This window comes from Cebus imitator, unplaced genomic scaffold, assembly GCF_001604975.1.
Source record: "Cebus imitator isolate Cc_AM_T3 unplaced genomic scaffold, Cebus_imitator-1.0 Scaffold22, whole genome shotgun sequence".
Lineage (NCBI taxonomy): Eukaryota > Metazoa > Chordata > Mammalia > Primates > Cebidae > Cebus > Cebus imitator.
This window is the reverse complement of record NW_016107337.1, coordinates 1,706,480-1,728,292: the sequence shown is the minus strand read 5'-3', so window position 1 is coordinate 1,728,292 and position 21,813 is coordinate 1,706,480. Positions and strand designations below refer to the sequence as shown.

The following is a 21,813-nucleotide window of genomic DNA, read 5'->3' as shown; positions in this document are numbered from 1 at the left end:
AAATATTAAGAATATTAAGAATTAAGGTGTTTTACTTCTTTGTAAAAAACACTTATCAAAAGGAGTTGACACAGTGCATGCCTTCTTCTCATTTCCTAACTTAAGACAGGATATGGAATAGGCATCCATGTTATGCCTTGTTGGATATTCCTTTCTAAGGTTCAATTCGCTGTGACATTCTATCAATGTTGTGAGCTATCTCTGAGGGTTCTTTCAATATGCAGTTCTTTTGCCAGGGTCACTTCCTCTCCATAGCTTCATCTGTTTCATCACATCACATCCACTTTCCTCACTTATATCGATAAGTTCGCCTTTACTAAGTTCCTCTGGCTGCATACCTAGATTCACTTAAATGGAGGAGTATCAACATTCCTGTAGTGAGCTATTTCTTCTGTAATTTCATTTACATTTGAGTTTCCTGTCTAGTATTATCAGTCTTCAATTCTTTGCTGCATTTTCATCTTTGTTGATCAGTTATTTCTTTTGATTATTCAATTTTGTAAAATGCCACGTTTTATCACTGAGAGACAAGGAAGAATTACAACTAATGATCTGAAATGAGTGAAGTGAATAACCAATGAACAGCAAAAAATCACTGACAGGCTTTGAAAGAAGTAATGTGATTAGTGATGAACTGTGATTATGATGCACATTTATTATTTATGCATTTATTTGTGGAAAAGCTAGAAGCAAAGTTTGGACTTTATTAAATTACTTAACATTTATATGTTGTAGTAACTAAAATTTGTGTTGTTGGAGAACTGGTGTTATTTAATATTAGTAACTGAAATGTATCCATATCAGAGACAGGGATCAACTATATATAGATAATTAGATCAAATAAATGAGGTAAATATACTTTAAGCCTTTAATTATAAGTATTATGCAAGCAAACAAAAAACCCTTAGGTACTGTTTAAAAAGGCAAACTTAGAAGAAAGTTGTCAATAGATGTTTTAAAGAGGAAGAAACTGTGATCCTTGAAAGGGTCTTATTCTCTCTGCCCCAGCCTCTAGAGCCCTTCATAAGTTTCACAAGAACACCGTGTTTCTTCCTGCCTCAGTTCCTTTCTCTGTGTTGTTCCATCTCCTTACACCTCCCTCTACCACTTGGTTCACTTGACTTCATCCTTCAGATGTCAACAGGAATTTCCCTCAAAGACTAAATTACGTTCCTTTGTTCCCCTCTTCTCAGCACCCAGCACTGTTACTTCACAGTACCTCTCCTATTTTCTATTGCCGTATTTCTTTCTGCAGTGTTTGATTCATGTCTTCCTTCCTTCCCCCACCCAAACAATGTTCAGTTTTGCTTATCTTTGTATTCTTGGGGACTCTCAGTAAACCTCACACATAGTGGATACTCTGTGTTATTAATTCATCTCCATAGATTTAGAGACATAGTCATTTTCCCAAGGCCACCCAGCTAATTAGTGACAGAACTACAATCATAATCTAGGCATCCAATTAGATTCAATAACCAACTATGTGAATATGCACAATAGGGAGGACAATATCAGTCTATGGAGCTATGCTGATTCCTACCTGGGAATCAGACGCACAACAGTACCTTCATTGCTACTATGCTTGAACCAGTGAATTAAGCAACTTATTTTACTAGTTATCCTTTTTTGACAAAAATTATTTTTTAAGAATGATTTTCTCAAAGCATTTTATAATTTCTGTAAATTTTATTTTAAATATTAAGAAACTTGCAATAACTTATTCTAAAAGTGATGCAAACATCTAGCAGCATTAAAATAATCCCATTTGCTATCAAAAAGAATATCTAGACTGTTTTTATGCTATTTGAAAATTTTAGTTTTTGACAAGTTTAGACATTTTCTATAGCTTTTGTTTCACTTGCTATGAGTAAAGTTTTCAATTAATATACATTGTCTTATACTCTGTCAATATAAAGCCATTTTAGCACCTTTTATTTTCTATCATGTGACTTCCTTACACACATTTAAAGAATTTTCACCTAACATCGAGTTTTATTCTACATGGTAAGCGACCCATGTTCTGGTTGTTACTGGAAAAGGGTCCCAATTCAGACCTTAAGAGAGAGTTCTTGGGTCTTGCAAGAAAGAATTCAGGGCAAGTCCACAGTGCAAAGCAAAAGAAAGCTTATTAAGAAAGTAAGGTGGTGAACGAACAGCTACTCCATAGACAGAGTACAGTATTCCCGAAAGTAAGAGGAGGAATGCACCCATCCTAGGTACAATGCTTGTTTATACATAACAACTTCAACAAAAACCAGAAACAAACAAACAAAAAAAACATGGGCAGATGTGCTCTCCTGCAAGGGTTTGTTATAAAGGATTAATTTTTCTAATTACTGTATTTTGCAAGAATCGACCTTTAAAGCAAAATTAAGAATGCTTTTGTTCTCAAGGTATGGAGATATCAGGACATTCCTGGGCCTGGGTCTGTTTAGTAAACATTATTTATCTGTCCCCTTAACCTTAAACATCTAGAAGCTAGGAATACCTACCTCCTGGGAATGCAGCCCAGCAAGTCCCAGGCTCATTTTTTTCCTTGCCCTTACTCAAGCCTCTGACATGGTAACTAGCCTTGTAACTTTAGGCAAGTCAGGTTTTCAGTTTTCTCATCTTTAAAAAGAAGGCTGAATCTCCATTTTACTATTTAGAAATGATAGCTCAATAAAATCATTAAATAGATGATAGATATAGATGATTGATAGATAGGATAGATAGATGATAGATAGATTTATCTTATTTGCCAAGGAACAAGTGCCTTAGTCAAATAATTAGAGAGACTGTAGCTTTCAGATGACTCTCTACTACACAAGAAAGCTTAAGTATGAACAATTTTCAAATCATTTATTTGCTTTGTATACAATATGTTTGGCATATAAGTGTGCAATAGATCAGTATGGTTGTATTGTTAACAGACTGAGCAGTCTGTGCTCTCATTAGTTTATTTTCCATTTTTGGCACTTGGCTAAGAAAAACATAAGCATCTGCCACTAGTGGCTATAACCAAGAGTTCCCTACAAACATAGAATACCATGAAACAGGAACAGAATGGAGAGGCTGGACAAGATACATAGCTTTCAGAGTCACTGCTAGTCCACAGTCATTTCTCATAAGTTACAGTCTTCTTGCAATTTGTGGGTTGTTTTTTTTTTCTCTGTTTTAGTAGAGGTGCAAACTTGGGCAAGTTAGTTAACATCACAAAATCTGTTATATCTCATCTGTTAGATGAACATGAAATTAATTCCTAACTTATGAAATCATTCTGAGAATTAAATGAGGTCACATATGTATAATGATCAGCATTATGCCTGGTATATTTTTTAGTGCTTAATCAATATTAGCTAGTAGCAACAGTTAACAGTAACCATTAACAATAATGGGGCCAGGCATTGTGGATCATGCCTGATTCCAGCACTTTGTGAGGCTGAGGCAGATGGATCACCTGAGGTCAGGAGTTCAAAACCAGCCTGGCCAACATGGTGAAACCCCATTTCTACTAAAAATACAAAAATTAGCCAGATGTGCTGGTGGGCACCTGTAATCCCAGCTACTTGGGAGGCTGAGGCAGGAGAATCACTTGAACCCAGGAGGCAGAGCTGCAGTGAGCTGAGATCATACCACTGCTCTCCAGCCTGGGTGACAGAGTGAAACTCCATCTCAAAAAAAGAAAAAAATAATGGTAGATGTATTTCTCATATTGACAGTCATACAGCAGTGTCCATATAACTGAAAATCAAACTAGTTGATCAGTTTTTCTTCCCTAATAGTTTATGTGGGACACCTCTGGATTATTCTGTTTTCCCAATTTTCCCTCTCCTGCTCCCCAAAGCATTCCAGCTGCAGCTGAACACACCTGCAGAGAGCACTCAGCTGTTTCTGTTAACACCATGCTGCTTGTTTAGGTCATGAAAACAGAAATTACACTACTTATGTTTAACAGGGATAACTGCATAGAGAAACTTGTTAACTAGGTATTAGAGAACTGAAAACACAAAAAGGCATTATGGTATAAAGGAGTTAGCGACTTAAGGAAGCTGCTACCACCTCTAGTGCTGGGGAAACAAGGAAAGGTTTGGGATCTCAAAAATTGCTGCAGAAAAAGAACCTACCAGAGCTGAAACTATGGATAGGAGAATCTGTTCAGATGGTGCTGCTGTGTCTGAGTCCACAAGGAGAACTTGTGGTGCTGACACCCAAATCTCTGAAACAGGGATATGGGCTGACAGGTGCTGAGGTCTTTGAGGAAGCATAGAGTGGTTATTCTCCAAGTGTTGCAAAATTATTCAGACTGGCTTCTGCTGCTGCTACTGGAATTAATTGCTGTTGCCAGGGTGAAGACACTAGATTGGGGTAATGCTGACAAGAGCAGGAAGCCAAAACACAAATAAAAACCAAAACAAGAAGGAGCAAGTCCCTTTTTCTTGCTCCAGTCTTGCAGTCTCCTTCTTAAGTCCTTTATTGGCTGAGCTCAGCAGGAAGCCAGCTGCCCAGCCCCACCGCAAACCCAACCTCAACCCTAACCCTAACCCTCACCTCCAGCAGTGTGGTTTTCAAAGTTGCAAAAAACTCTGTGGCTAAGGGTAGGTCTGAAACCAAGAAACAATAGCTTAATAACTGGCATATGTCCACATTATATTGTCATCCTATTTCTGCCAGGTTCAGAGACTAATGTGATTGAGGGTTTCCAACCCTTAGATAGTTTTATCTTAGAAAACTTCTTTACACAAAGTTCCCCACCTTATGTGATTCATTGACCTGTCTATTCATGGTTTCAAGGATCATGAAGAGTATCGTTAAATAGTACATGAGTGGTTATTCTAAATTCTTATATTTTCTCTTTTACACAAAGCATTGCCCAGTAATTTACAGCACTGAATGGCATTTTCTTTTAAAGATCCATGTATGACTCTAAATGTAGGATATTGTATATTCATACATTAAACATAAGTATTTACACTCTAACAATTAAAGAAGAGATATGCCTAAAATTATATTTAATCTCCCTATGGAGAGTTTTTCACTTCTGCAGCATTGGCTATTTAAATCCAACCTCTTTTTCAATAATATTAGGAAGAATACTGATCAGTTTATAATTTCCAGTGATAAGTAGACTTTTATTAGCAGAGTAAAAGAAATGCCAGAGGTGTTTTACCTTTATAGAAAACATGTATATATTTTAAATGATCCGAAATAGGCATTGTTCAATTCTGGAACCATTTTGACTTTGTGTTAATTAATCCAAGAAGCTACTAGGGTTGCAGTTAATGAAAGAACACTAAGTCAGGTTACAGTTGTTTCAGATTGTTGATTAGAGAGCACAATATATATTTATGAATATTGAAAAACACATTAACAAGAAACAATGTTTTGTTATGCAAATTTGAATTATCCTCTGGTAATATGGAATTCCATTTGAAATGTTTGAAAATAACAGCATGGTATAGCTGACAAATGGTATGATTTGGAGTCAGAAGAGATAAATTTCAGGCCCAGATGCACATGTGTTGACTGGTTAAGCTTGAAGAAGTCACCTCTTTTTTTTTTTGCCAGTTTCCTTCATGGGCAAAATGGCTTAACACTACTGACCTCACGGAACTATAAGAATTAAATGAGAAAATCATTTTAGTGGCTTATAACCTCACAACCACCAGATGAATTTATTAACTTTTTAATTACACAAAGCTATATACAAAATATGGCAGTTAGCAATGTTGGACAAAATACAGAGATTATATTAGAATCAAAATATTGCCAAAGATCATTCAAGATTGCAATCAACTTGCCTTTAAAAAGCATGTTCAAGAAGTATTTGCCTGTGATACAAGGAGAAAACTTCACAGAAAATTGGAAAATTTAACAAAAAAGAGGAATGGAAATTATTCATTTACTGGTCTCAGGTGGAGTGTGCCTTTTAAAATTATTTTCTGATTCAATTGTAACCAAAAACTTATTTGAAGTCAGAGTAGAAATTATAGGCAGAGTTTATGAATTCTGAGTAGTTTAAACAGAAAAGGGAACAGATACACTACCAGCCTACAAGAACTATTTGTGTAGATTTCAAATGTATCCCTTCTTAGAAATGAAGAGGCACCTACTTTGGTTTTATGGACTACACATCTGTCAAAGTTAAGCATGATGAAAAGGAAGGCTGGAGATTGAATCAAAACATGGGGCAAGATCTTCTCTGGTCCTCTGGCCATTGATCTTTGTAGATCTACCAAAAGTTCCTGGTGAGAATATGACCCTGAACCTGTTCTCAGGTTTTGCCTCTGGGCAACCCAGAAATTTTAGCCCCCTAGGGAAGACCAAATATTTTTGTTAGCATCAACTACGTAGTAACTATAAGTTTTGAATCATGAGTAAACAAAAAAATGGTTTTCACGAGGGCAATTTAGAAAAAAAAACAGGTAGATACCAGAAAATTTTTAAAGTTACTACTAATCTAAAATGAAAATTTAATATTCAGTGATAAAATACTGCACACATATTACATTTTCAGTTTCTTTTCTTGTGTTTTAAACCATGTTTGTTGACAGCAAAATATAAACATCAAGTCAGAAATTTAGCCATCAGGTAATGATTTATTAGAATGTGGGGTATCTACTGGAGAAAATACACTACAGCGGTTAAACATTAAGAAGACCATTTAATAGGCCTGAGAAATGTTTTTAATATAAACCAAAAAGAAAGAGCTGGAATACATGACTGTAATATATTATGTTTTCAATTATGTGAAAAATATGGATGCTTACAGAAAAAAGATTAAAGGATTATAGTTAATATAATCCTGTTATATTATAGCTAATATAATATAGCTGTTCTAGGGTCTGAGACTGAGTTATAATTTTTTTTAATGTACTTTCTTCCAAAATGTTACTTTATTATTATTAAAGCTTAATAACAAGCTCTTTTTTAAAAAGACACTTAAAAGTATGTTTATTTGCTGTTTTAATATGCCTTTGTCCAAAAGGCACTCAGTTTTTAAATTGCCTTTGTCCAAAAACAATTATTTTTTAAGAACAATAGATGAAATCGAATGTCCTTATTCTTCCTAGAGACGAGTTATGTCAATTTTATCAAGTAAACTAATATTAAAATTAATATTACCAGTTTTTAGCTTTGGCTAGGTAATAAAATTATACATGTCAGATATTATTTAAAGCACAAAAAGTCCAAGTAAGAAAAGGGTACCTGTAAAGTAGAAACATTTATTAAATAAAACAAATTAAATTCTCAAATTTCCTCCATGAATTGGTTTTATTACGATTAGACTGAATTTTTAAAATTTAGTACTTGACAGTAGGTCTTTTAGAGTTTTAACTGTGAAATGGACTTTGAGGAAAGAATTATATGTTTGGCTTCATTATAAACTATTATCTATTTGACGAGTAAGTATTTGAGAGAAAATTATCCTGACCAAGAAATATTAGGGAAAATTAAGGACTATTAAATGAAAAGAAAGGAAATATAACTCCAAAGGGTAAGGAACAAGAAAAACTGGAAGGGAAAAAAATTAAAGATTTTAACTGGCCTGGAGATTTAGATTCCATTTAATTCTGCTGGATTATCATTTCTGTTGTCAGTCTATAATCTTAAATGAACTAGTTCCTTAGTCTCAACACTATTTGACAACCTAACATTTAGTAGAGGTAAAATTTCTTTGATTTGCTGTAGACAGAATTCTGATGAGACAGCCAATACTTCTCTTTCTTGGGCTGCCTTTTACCTACTTCCCTCTGCATTTTGAAGAACCCCTATATTCTATTTTGCAATCCCAGGAAACCTTTCCCCACTTTCTATCCTTGTCTTGTTATGTTTTTGCACGTTAGGACAACATCCAGTATTCCTTCCTTTTATTTCTAATTAACTCATGAGTGTCCAGTGAAAATTAAGAAAGTCTTCAATTGCATTAAAAGTTGTAAAATTTAAAATTATGCCCTCATGCTAGCTCATGTTACTGATGGAGGGTGTCCAAGTTCTTGATCAAATAATTGGGCAAAATGCACAGAGCAAGGAAAGAATGACGTAACAAAAGCAGAGGTTTACTGAAAATGAAAGTACACTCCATAGGGTGGGAGCCAACTGAGCTTAAGGGCTCAAGAGCCTGGTTACAGAATTTTCTGGGGTTTAAATAACCTCTAGGGGTTTCCCACTGATTACTTGGTATACATACTATGTATATTAAGTAGTGGTCCACTGTCAGTCTGATTGGTTGCAGGAGCGGACCAATCAGAGGCTGAAGTGAAGTTACAAAGTTACACCCTATGCAAATGAAGACTTTGCCCACGACCAGCCTGACTAGTTGTGGTTGTGGAAGGGGACCAATCAGAGGTATTTTCAATCTTTCATCTGCCAAATGCAGAAAAAGGTGGGGGGGTGAAGGGGGTACAAAGGGAGTAGCTTCTCATCCTTTTGTTACTTGGGCATGGAAAGTTGGGGTTTTCCATTTTAGTTAGTTCTAGGAAGTTGGCATAAATCAGCCTTAGGCTCCCTACCTCCAAACACTATTCTCCTGCCTCACCCATTCCCAGTTTTCTTTTATAAATGACCTGTCACATTATAGTGAAAGTCATCTAGCCAGGCATGGTGGTTCATACCTATAATCCCCGTACTTTAGGAGGCCAAGCTGGCAGATCACTTCAGTCCAGGAGTTTGAGACCAGCCTGGGCAATATAGCAAACTGCTATCTCTACAAAAAATACAAAAAAATGTAGTTGGGTGTGGTGAGGTGAAAGAATTGCTTGAGCCCGGGAGGCAGAGGTTGCAGTGAGATCGCACCACTGCACTCCAGCCTGGGTGACAGGGTGATACTGTCTCAAAAAAAGAAAAACAAAACAAAACAAAGCAAGAGAAAATAAAAATAGTCATTTTCCTTTGAAGCAACTCATGAAAATATTCAGAGAACAGAGGACACTCAACGTAGGAATTTATACCAAAGGAAAGTTGTTTAGTAATATACTAAGTATATTACTAAAATATATGCCTCATACTAAAAGCATATCACAAATACAGTAAGCAAGCGTCACTCTTTCTCAGCATAAGATCAGGCCATGCCACAGTTGGAGGCTTGGTAATCCTTGGATAGGAAAAGCAATAGAAAAATTGATAAACACTTTTGTTCCCTATAAAATAGTATTAAATTACATTACAATTAAAGTAGCAATGAATATAGTGAACTTTACTTGGCCTGTATTTTCACTATAGCACTCTTACATCATTATATATTTTAATTGTGTTTTAGAGATTTTCTTAACCCGATTTACAGATTGGCTCGTTTAATGAACCTGTAAAACTGCACATTGGTGGCCTAGGGAAATGGTCCTTCTAAAAGAGTTTGCCTTTCATTTCAAGCAGCAACTGCTACTCTAGAGGAGATCAGTCAATTGGCGTGTTTTCTTTTCACTCATAGTTTTGGGTGTTAGAGCTCATGCAAAGTGCCTTTGTATTTTGGTTCACTGACTTAAGGTGCTCTGTGACTTCAACTTATAAATAACAAATGTAGACCTTGTTTTGTGATTGAAATGAGGGGCAGGTCTAGCTGACCCTTTTGATCCTCAAGCCCCTAGTGGTATGGATGATATTCATAACCTTTTTCAGCCTCATCCTGCCTGTGCTTTTTGAAGTAAACTATAATGTGTTGACATCCATGACCTGTTCTTTGCTAGCCATTCTTCAGCTCTAATGGACTTTGCTTATTCACAGAGGATGACACCTCTCTTGAACTCTGTCTCATTTCATTTCTTTTCCTTTTCGGATATCTCTCAGTTTTTCCCCAGCATGTTCTAAATCATTTTTGAACACCATAAATCTCTAATGTAGGAGATATTCCTAGTACCAAGGAATTTTGCTTTAAATTTGGTTTAATTGTGCTTTCGTGCTTTCCCCACTCCATAATAGTTTTAATGGCTCCAGATGAATGTTTGTAAGCCAGTCTATCTTAACTTTTATTACATTTCATACATTGTTTCCTAAAAAGGGATGAAACATTTTCATCTGTATGTATAAACAAGATGTAATTTTACAAATTAATCTATTATAGAAGTTGTTTAATTTTCTTCCCATTCTAGTTTCTCATTTCTGACTTTCATATTAGACTGTATTTACTGACGGTTTTAAAGTAATTATAAGAATGTAATCCAGTATTTCCCTCTGTCACAATAAAATAGGTAACAATTATAATTCTAAGTCAATAATACTATTTTCTTTACAGTGAATAACGTAATTACATGTCTGGCTCACTGGAAAATAGTCATGAAAATGAGTAAATGTATCCCAGTATTTTTTCATTGACCTTCAAATGTGCTGTCATGTAAAAATTTGTCATATATGTGAATGCAGTATAAATAATATGAAGCATTTGAATCTATTAATTACATATTTTTATAAATGAGTTTTGTCTTCATGCTAGCTCCGTGTCATTCAAACTGTCTCCTTTTATCTGCAATCAGAGGAGCCTTTTGTTACTGAAAAGATTCTTAGAGTGAGCTGAAGCACCATATTGACCTGTCTCTCACAGCTGTTTTCTTTAAGCTAGTTTTACTTTTTTTTTCTTTCTGGGCTATTTACTGATTGAACAGTAATTTCATTTTTTTTTTGTTCCTGTTCTGCAAGATCTTTTCCTCTTTTAAACTAATGTGCTAATAAGTGTTTGATATGTAAGAGGAATATTTCTGTCCATAAGAAGTATAAATCTGTTTTACCAAGCAAAAAAATATATTTAGGAATGAAGGTCAGCATAATTTCAACAAATTGCATGGTACTTTTGGAGCAAAGCTCCTGGTCCTTTCATTCCTTACAAATGAGTTCCTCTTAGAGGTCACACTCTAAAGCCCAGGAAGCATAGACTATATTAGCATCCTATTTTCTTAGTGGAAATTACATCTGCCAATACATATCTACATCTGAATATTAGAGAACAACAGCAAAAAGAAAATATTTATTGAAATTTTCTACCAGGCTATCCTGTTAATCATTTCACATATTTGATAGAACTCTTGGACATCAAACCAACTCTCAGTCCCATTTGTGTTTTGTAAAGGTTATTTGATTACCACGGGCGTGTGCCTCCACCTCCCCGTGCAGTAATTCCACTGAAGCGCCCCAGAGTGGCAGTCACAACAACTCGCAGAGGGAAAGGAGTCTTTTCCATGAAAGGTGGATCGAGATCTGCTGCCAGTGGGTCAACAGGCTCTAAATGTAAGTAATGTCCTTCATTTTATTTCTAGTTAAAGAAGGGTGTGGTTAACTATCATTGCACAAATGCCTATATTCAGTAATTTAACTGGATAGTTATTAAGTGCCTGCTATGTATGAACTATTAGAAAAATCATAAAATAGATAAGAAATGGTCTCTGCTTTCCACCATACTGTGTTGCAGTAGGGGAGACAAACAAACATGTCTAACAAAAACCCAGGACCAATTTGAAAAGTATTTTATAGAGCAAATAACACTGTGCTCTAGGCTGAGATTGTGTCATATTAAAGTCTTAAAATATAATATGATGCTTTTAATGAAGAAATAATTTTACTTCCAAAGGGAGTGCATAAACTGTCTTTTCAGAGAAACATGCAAAATTAGTTCATGTTTTGAATGTTTTAGCAATTAAGTGAGGCAAACTATAGAGGCATTAAAATCATAATTTTCCATACTATGATAAATTATTATGAGATATATGTATCTGAAGATATATTTAAAGTCATAAAAAATAATATTTGCATCGTTTCACATTAATTAGTAAAAAGCAGCAATACAAACTTTCCAACTAAACATTGCTAAATTTTTATGTGGAGTGATTAGGAAAAAATTTAATTTGTTGTCAGAATATTATTCCTAAGGAAAGGGTAACAAAATTTCCTATATTCCTTGAGATTGCCTTTTATCAGAAAGGAAACAGATAATAAGCTGTTCAATAGGTAAAAGAATAAACACATAGAGAAAGTTGGGAACACTATATTTAATTGATTGAGGTGACATTTGACTAGAAGCCTAAAGAATGTGAGGAAAAGAGAAAGTGAGCCTGAAACTGTCGGGAACAGAGAATTCTATGGACAGAGAATGCTCAGTGCAGAGTCCTTAAGTTGAATAATCAAGGAACAATAATTGGAAGGCAGTGCAGCTGCAACAGAGGCAGAAAGGGAAAGTCTAGCTAGGGATAAAGTCAGAGAGTTAGACATATGACAAGTTCCAATGTAGCTTGGGAAGCCACTGTAAGGACTTGGATTTACTCTGCAACCCAACCATTTAAGACAAGTAAGCAAATACTATTATCCCAGTTTTATTAATGAGTAAACACAGAAAGTCATATAGCTGATAGAGCAGAGCCAGAAGCAGAACCTAGGTCTCTTAGCTCTTATACCTATGTGCTATCTACTGTAAAACACTGCTTTTTATTTCAGCACTATACTAACAAAGAATTGCTATTGAAATACTTTGATTTTACACAAGAGCATGAAAAAAATAGTTCAACATGCAGGAAGGTACTGATGCTTCTGAAAAAGCTGAAGTTTGGCGTACTCAACAAGCTTTGTGGACCTAAGATAACTTCAATAGCACACTAAATATATTTATGGATTTCTATGTAATTATGTATTCATGTATCTATTCCGTAGATAGATAAATACAAATTCCTTTTCGTGTCTTAGTAATAAAAGAAAAGGAGTTCCTGCAGCAACTTGTTGGATGTTGGGTCATCCCAATATGGAGTATGCACAAGATTTTATCTCTCAAAAGTCTTCAAGCGTTTAAAATTTCAGTGACTTGTTTCTTACATTGGAATAAATAAACAATGAAGTGGTTTTTATAGAAACACAAATTGCCACAGTCAGCTACCTGGAGAAATAATGTGAAGAGACTTTACAGTTTGTAACCATTACAACATGTAACATAAGAATCTATTCTTAAGTGCAATGGTAAATCACACATGAGATTTAATTCTATCTTTTCTTTCTGGTTTTTTTTTTGGGGGGGGTGGTGGGCAGTGATAAGATGTAATAGTCTTGAGAAACGGCTAAATCTGAAAATTGGACTACTAAATACAAACCAGAGATGCTTTGAAAGAAATATCGTGTGTTTTATTTTTTAGCAGCAATCATTCTTTGGAACTGTGAATCCTAGAGTATCTTTGTTACTCTGAAAGGCGTAAATAAGCAATAGGTAGAAAAATAAATTTTGGGATATAAAGATTTTGTAATGATAATCAAGACAAATGATCATTTAAAATCTATTCAACATATTATAATTGTGTTAATTTTACTTAAGTTTTTTAAGTGATACATCTTTATTATATTAAGCTTAAATCAAAAGGAAATATTTCAAATAAAACACTGTGGAAAATCACTTTAAAAGATTTATCATGAGGATTAAATCTAAGCTTGGAGGTAGAACAGTCATGTGGCTGCCAGTATCAATAAGACAGCTCTAAGGGATTACTGCAGAGAGACAAGCAAGCCATAGGCTATAGGTACAACCCCAATAAGATACCTGAGTTGGGGAGGTTGGCAGGCCTGGTTTACATAGTAGAGAAGGGGGCCCCTGGGCCTACTCCAAGGCAGCCGTGCAGCAGAGTTTCTGTGTAGTGGTCAACATCAATGGTCAGAGATTACCTAGAAACAGGGGCAGCCAGCCATGATGTACTTGAGCATGATACCAGCCCCCTGTTATCATAGAAAGACAACAGACTGATCAATTCTATTCATTTCATATAGTTCTATACATTTAGAGCTCAAGTCACAAAAGTTAACTATTGATTAGTGTTATTTTAGTGAAACAGTAATAAAAAATATCTATAATTCACTGGCAAGCATAACTAGAATCATGATTTAATATTCTTTTTAAGAGCATATTGGCAGATTATATTATGTATACATATATGTACATAAAATATATATGTGCATGTATAAATATCCATTAATTGGTATTACTTTTTACAATTAGGTTGCTTCCTGGAAATAACAAAAATTTCAAACTCAAATCACAAATGAAAAAGTTCAGTAAAGTTTAAAATATAGTATGTTAATATTGATATAATCTGAATAAAGGCTTACTAAGGTATATATCTTACTCTTTTATTAATAGCTGTTTGCCAGTATTAATGGTATGGCAAGTTCAGAAGAGGAAATTAATGTTATAGCTTGGATAATTTTCATTTCTTATTTCATAATTTGTAATATTATTGAATTCTGCTGAGAACTATATAAAGAAAAATATATTCATGTGGTAATTTACCAAAGTTGAATACTGATAAGCATTTTAAATGGATTGCTTTAAATAAGTAGATTGCCACTAGGTATTTCTGTCCCTTTTCAAACCAAATTGAACTAAAACTCTAATCAACTTTCCTGTCCTGACATCGTAGAGTCATAAAATAAAGAAAATGTGATATTGCAGATTGACATTTTATAAAAGAGAAAACATGAATATCAGTGAGCTTTAGCTGTAGTTTCTAAGAGGAAAAATTGGTGCCCTCTGGAAAAAATATGCTATCAAATCAATTTCTTTAAAGAATTAATTTAAATTCTAATATCTAACAATAAAGACTCTAGTAAGTTTGAATGCCTTTGGGGACCTGTCAATGAACTTTCAGTGACAGAATAGGTGACAAACTAATATCAATGCCCTAAAGCATCAAACAGGAAATTAAAGACAGTTCAATTAAAGTCAAAATTGAGAAATTATCCCCAGTGCTAAGAAAGCTTTCTTATGTTGGGTCCCTCCCCTCAAAAGCATGTGACTGAAATACAGAGATAAACCATCAACCAGAGAAATAATATTAATACTCAGCAACATATCATTAAATATTCCCATCCATCCATCCATTATCCTAGGCAAAATACATTCTGCTTTAGACATTTTAAAGCGAGAAAGTACCATTGGCTGGAGAGGTTAGAGAAGACTTAATAGAGAATTTTGAATTGAGTTTAGAAGAACCAGTGGATTCGAAAAGACAAAATGAGAGAGACTTGCTTTCTGGGAGGCAGGATGTGGGTCAAGAAGAACAGAGACTTTGTTGTCAGATGCCTGGGGTGGAGTCTGTTCCACAGCATACTACCACGGTAGCCTTGGGGAAATCCTTTAACATCTATATACGTCTAATTTCTGTCTGGAAATTGAAAATAATATACTGTGTATCCAACAGTGATTTTAAGAATTAAACTACTTATGTATATAAAATACTTAGGCACAGAGTAATGTTTAATGAGTTTAATTATTGCTACCACTACTATTATTATAGCAGCTAAGAACATGGAATATAAAGCTGCTGCACCTATAAACCAATAGTGCCTCAGCCATTTATTATCTGTCCCTTAGTTTCCTCATCTATAAAATGGGAATGATAAGCTTACTGCCTTCTCTGTGGAGTTGTTGTGAGGACTAAATGAGCTGGCACATGTAGAGCCCTTAGAACAGTGTCAGCTATTATAAAAGTCTTAATAGATAATAAACTATAATGGTAAAAATATATGAAGTAAATATTTATTGCTAGAAATGTCAGTTAATAAACTGAGGACATTATGGTTAAAGAAGATGTAAAAATGGGTAAAAGAATAATGAAAAACTGTGCAGAATATTGAAGAGTTTGGATTTCATGCAGGAGCAAGATAAACTCTCAGCAAAGTGCTACGTGCTCAAAATGATATTTTAGGAAATGTATATGATGAGTGTCATTAGTTGGCGAGGACTGCCAGAACAAAGTACCGCAGTCTGGGGGGCTTAAACAACAGAAATTTATTTTCTCACAATGATGGAGGCTGGAAGTTGGAGATCAAAGTGTCAGAAGGCTTGGTTCCTTCTGATGGCTGTGAGGTAAGGATCTGTGTCAATCCTCTCTCCTTGACAGGTTGATGACCATCAACTCCCCATGTCTTCACACCATCTTCCCTCTGTGTGTGTCTTGTCTAATAAATTTCCTCTTCTTATAAGAACAAGTTTAGACCCCTCTATGTTACAAGGGCAGCACCAGTCCTCTAACTTCAGGCCAGTTGTTTATTTTATTATGGGATTTACACTCTTCTGCTTCATGTCATAGTTATTTGTATGCACATCTAATCTACTTTTAATTACAAATTCAAGTTAATTATGCTTTACGTGAGATCACTATTATTTTTGCTTTTTGCATTTGGCTTTTTGTCATACCTTTTATATTTGACTTGGAGCCACATCTGTAGAAATGCTACAGCTCAGAGAAAATTAGTTACAGAAGATGTTGCATCAGTCAGTGAAACAAGGAGACAAATTCTGGCCTACACTCCAGGGTCCAAAAGAAATCAGTGTAACATGTATTTTCAAACTACATGATTTGAGATCTACTACTTCTATTACTTACAAGGCTGTTTTTGCTTGCTAAAATCTAAATTATCTTTTGTTATAACTCAAAGACCTATTCTTTTATGACTATTTTCTCAATCACTTATCATCAAAGCTAATTTATCTTTTCTCTTTGCCCACATACTTGACACAAGTTCAATTAATCAGCATCTATCACAGACAGACACCTGGTACTAATTTTCCATCAATGAAATAGACATGACCCATGAGGAACTGATACTCCATAGACAAAATAGACATGATCTTTCATTTTCAGGCTCTTACAATCTGGTTGGAAGCAGGAGGAACCAAAAAATTTAAAAATGGGAGATAATTTCATTACCAAGTCACAGAAGATTTTCACTACTTCTCATTTTTTTTGTGTATTTTATGTTCTATATATAATAAATTACTTATATATTTATTTTTGATCACTAGTTATAGAGTCCATGAGAGCAGGGAGACACTTCACTATGATGAGAAGCTCATGATGGGCACTGGGGATAGCGGGGTAGCACCTAAACACCCGTGGCTTTGGAGTCAGGCAGCCCACTCTAAACTTGAATTGTTGCCTCTTTGCGAAAGCAATCTTCTTTTAAGAACATTTTTTTTTTAAATTTTTAGCAACAGGGTATCACTCTATCACCCAGGCTGGAATGCAGTGGCATGAACGCATAGCTCACTGTAACCTCAAACTCCTACACTCAAGCTAGCTCCTCTCACCTCAGCCTCCTGAGGTGCTAGGAATACAGACATGCACCACCATGCCTGGCTTATTTTCTTATTTTTTGTGTGTGGAGATGGGGATCTCAGCATGTTGCCCAAGCTGATCTCAAATTCCTGGCTCAAGCAGTTCTCCTGCCTCAGACTCCCAAAGCCCTCGCATTATAGGCTGAGCCATTAGGCCCAGCCTGCTAAGCAATCTTAAACACATGACTTAACTTCTCTAATATTCACCATTCAAATCCAAAAGTAAGTTTAACAATTCTGATTTGTATATTTGGAATAAATGAAATGATATACATGCAGTTTCTAATGAAATGCAAGATGAACAGATGCAGACAATAGGCATTTAATGAATACTTATTGAATAAAATCCACCCATTCTCCATTTTATTTAAAAAAAAAAAAAAAAAAAAAAAGAATGGGTATAGCTGTATGTAGGCATAGGTATTATGAATACATACTATATATGCATATATATGTAATTCCCTATTCTAGGAAATTTTATCTATGGGGTGGGTAACAACCAGTTGCTCCAATTTGTTTTAGCAAAATATCTTAAAGTTTGGCTTTTGAAAATTATTTCCGAGACTAACAAATTAGCCTTGTCATATTAAATTAGCTTAGAATTTGTATTATATGTTATGTTACAAGGGTATCACCTGTCCTGTAACTTCAGGCCAGTTGTTCATTTTCTTATTATTGGGGCTTTTCGTATATATAAACAGAGACAGATAAAAGCAGAGCAGATGCATTGAAGTGATCACGATAAAGATTTCTAGAAACCTTCCTTTTCTTTTCCTGAATATTATTGAATTAAACACAGTGGTTCCTTAATTCATAGTGAAGGAAAGAACTGAAACTGACAATCGTATTTTTCACATCAACTGAAGCTGCATGGCGCAATAAAAAGTGTAGAATTAAAATTAAGAAAATCTAGGTTTGAGCCTGAACTCTTATGTGGGTATATCATGTAATTTTGGGAAAATCACATTCATCTTTAGATTCTCAGGTTCTTTAACATTGAAATACTGTACTTAAAAGTGATTTATATAAGTGCTATGCAAATTATATTTATTTATTTTTGACATTCAAATAATGTATTAATTGATGGGGAAAATAAATAACATAATGTGATTTATTGTCAAAGTCCACATGATTACAAACATTTTTTCAGTTATCTGGATATTTGATAGGAAGCATAATATTGGTAAGGGAGGTTACATAGTTATCTAGAGCAGAATTTCTATAGTTTGGCATGATCAGCATTTTGGGTTAGATAACTCTGTGGAGTGGTGTGGGCTATCCTGTGCATTGTAGGATGCTGAGCAAACTAAATGCCCATTAGAAGCCAGTAGCACTACCCTCTCCAGGTCATAACAAGCAAAAATGTCTCTCCAGACTCAAGAAGTAGCCAAGACTATTTGTAGAGTCTGCTTTGCAGGACCCTAGATGAACATTTGCTGCTCCCCACTGTAAGAGAGGAATTGAGCACCCTGCATAGGGTTAGAAACTCACTTCAACATTTCCTAGTAGGGTCCAGGAAAGAACTGACAGGATCTCTCTGGATTTCCATGTTACATTTATTTGAGCATCGTTTCTTGAACAACATTAGCCTATTAGACCCAAATTATATAATAATCCAGCTGTGATCTGAAAAATGTTCTTACAGAGCTAGACATGAGTCTAGACTTAAACAAAACCTTGGCTCCCTGGAGACTTCTAAGTTCTGGTCAGATGAGTCTATATTTCTAATTGTTTTCTAATGTAGTTTCTATAAAGTGGAGTAGCGGTGGTTTATTGGTTTATGTTTTTTTAAGGCAATACATAAATTTAAATTAGTCAACTGCATTCCTGGGCTAAGGAGTAGCTCTAGTTGCTAAGAAATATATTGTTAGTTTTCAGCCATAGTCCTATTTCTTCTGCACTGAAATGTAATAAGATAAAATATTTTCTATTAAATCTGATACATTTAAGTAAAACTACATATGCTTTCATCAAAGAGAATGAGCACCATTCTTCAAAGCAGAATCAATTTGCAATTGTGACAGATGATGTTTTTCAAATTCAGCTGCAATTCCACAATGGTACTTTGATGTCTTTGAAGTAACTGACATAAGGAGTGATTCTCTATTTTACACTGTTCTACTTTCAGTTTAGTAGTTCATAATAGGGATACTCCAGAGGGCCCATGCTTCTTGCAGTTTTTATTTTGCAAACTACTTTCATATTAAATAAAAGTCTGCTTTAAAAAGAAAATCTGATCTCACAATGGAAAAGTTTTCTCATTTTTATATAAAAATCTGTTCTTCCCTTGAGACTTAGTGTTTCTGATCCATAACATGTTATGTATATTACATCATTTATCTTAATTGACAAATAGTTCTATTTTATGGAAACATAGATTGCATTTTTTATTTTTTCAAAAAACACCTGAAGACTAAAGAATCAAGCTAAACACTCTAATTTCCTCAGAAATTTCCAGGGAATATCTACTCTAAGATGATTAGAAACCTAAAGGAAAAGAGACAGAAGAAAAATAGACTGGAATCAAATGTGTCCAAGATCTTGAAATATGGCTCTTGACTGAGGTGTGAATACTGCCAGTCCACCCAATAAAAGCGTGGAGACAGGCGTAGCTGTTGCATAGTGATAGCTTTAAAATCTTCAATCTCTGATAGTTGTGGATTCAAAATATTTCTAAATTCCATTATCCATTTACATAACCTTCAGTCAAAAGGTTTAGGATTAAATGCTCATGTCACTGAGAATCTCTATTTTTGTAACTGGCAAAAATCATCCAGTATTTCAGGATCACTAGAAGTAATGAAAAGTTGGTAAAACTGAAATGGTTCTCAGAAAAATAAGGATAGTACAGTAATTTTTTTTTACAAATATAAATATATTTTATTTAAAGAATTATCTTTGAAATATGAAATTGTTCTTTCCTTAAGCCCTTTTTTCTTACAAAATAATTACTATAGTCAATAGTAGGCTATTTATTGTTGTTTTTAACATCCATTCTTGGCAAAATGAAATGTGTTAGTCTTATGTTAGTCCCCATTTGTTGTCTTTGAAACGATACTAAACTGTAAACATCTAGCATGGGAACCAGTACTATTGAAAATATCAATGGGAACTTCAGTGATTTTCCTTTCCATCAAGCCCAGGGCTTAGAGCGAGGCATGCACAACCCACTGCCTTATTTTTTGTTAGAAAGACTAAAGCTTCATAGCAACTTTGAGAAAGCTGGAAAGACAGTTTCTTTAAAGGATAAATTTCCTGGTTTCCAATCTTCAAGGAGCTGGGTTAAAATATCATTGATTGCTGAAATATATATTACAACATAGTACCTCAAAGTAGTATTAACATACCTGTCATGATTTAATTATTTCTTCATCTGAATCCCTCTCACATTGCAGATTTACTCTATTTGCTAAAATTTAATTTAGCATCATTTGGTTATTTTATAAAATATTTCTAAACTCCATTATCCATTTCCATAACCTTCCATCAAAAGATGCAGGATTAAATGCTTGTGTCACTGAGAATCCCTATGTGTATTTGACAAAATTATCCAGTGTTCCAGGGTCTCCAGAAGTAATGAGAAGTTGATACAATTGAAAAATATCCTATGTGATTTGACACAGACTTCAGAAAACAAGGGGTGCCTGTGAGTTGGGTCCTAGGTGAGTTATGGTGCATCTGATGCTCTGTTGTTTTCTTTCTTCTTTCTCCTTTCCAGTGAAATCAGATGAGTTACAGACCATCAAGAAAGAATTAACCCAGATCAAAACTAAAATTGACTCCTTGCTAGGACGCCTGGAGAAGATTGAGAAACAGCAGAAGGCGGAGGCAGGTAAGTGAAAAGGATCCAAGGTCACAGACAGGTGGGAATTAAACCAGTGAAATGTTGTCAATCAGAGAGACAGTATAGGGCCAGGGAGACGCTGGCTGAGTTTAACAGCATTTAATACAGATACGTCAACAATGTCTTAAGCCAAGAATTGCAATGATGAAATGGGATTTTTTTTTTTTGCTTTTAGTGTACATGAACCAATTTTTCTAAGATTCATACTAAAAAGAAAGTAGAAGAAAAAATGTTTTGATGGTATAATCCACAGTAGCTGAGTCATAATTGAAAGTTTATCTCAATATCAAGTAACCTTTCAGAAAATAAAATCAATTAACAGAATAATGCTATCAGGCTAACATAATATTCATATATAATTAGATTAACTACAGCAAAATTTGACAGGTTTCAAAAGTTATTATAATACCAACTCCTGCCTTTGCTACCACCCTGAAAATCTTAAGTACCCAAGTTCAGGAACCTCAAGATTAAGGCATGCCCCTGGATCCCACAGGCCAAATTATTTGATTATATATTTTATCATTTTATACCCTCTGTCCTTTGAATTATCAGCCCTGACCCAGCTCCTTTTTTGTACAAGTCTAATGCTTTTTTCATATGGCTACAGCTATTTTTTGAGTCACAGTATATGAGAACTGGTATAAACTGGTGGTAGGCCACAATTTGAAAAGTTCTGCAAGAGCCTCCTTGGAGTTAAGATGGGGATTAGGAAGATATCCAGTAGGTAGACAGAGTCATACGTCTTCAAAACCCAGCCATTGCTATGACCATTGTAACTTCCCTGTATCTGTTTACGTACTGACATTCGGTATAAAACTTAATTTGCTGGAAGAGTTCCACTTCTTATAAAATAAATAAATACAGTGTGAAAGCCCTTAATAAATCCAACCTCTTCATTTTGCAGATAAGAAAACAA

At 34.7% G+C, this 21,813-nt stretch overlaps 1 protein-coding gene across 7 annotated transcripts in view; it reads left to right on the top strand.

The window, feature by feature from the left end:
• The window catches only part of RALYL (RALY RNA binding protein like), a 718,971-nt gene that overhangs the window by 646,474 nt on the left and 50,684 nt on the right, over window positions 1-21,813 (top strand). For all 7 annotated transcript variants that reach the window (XM_037736077.1, XM_017521829.1, XM_017521831.1 and 4 more), the window contains 2 exons: window positions 11,036-11,193; window positions 20,769-20,882. In XM_037736077.1, the coding sequence (XP_037592005.1) occupies window positions 11,036-11,193; window positions 20,769-20,882 (272 nt within the window). The remainder of the gene's footprint in view (window positions 1-11,035; window positions 11,194-20,768; window positions 20,883-21,813) is intronic.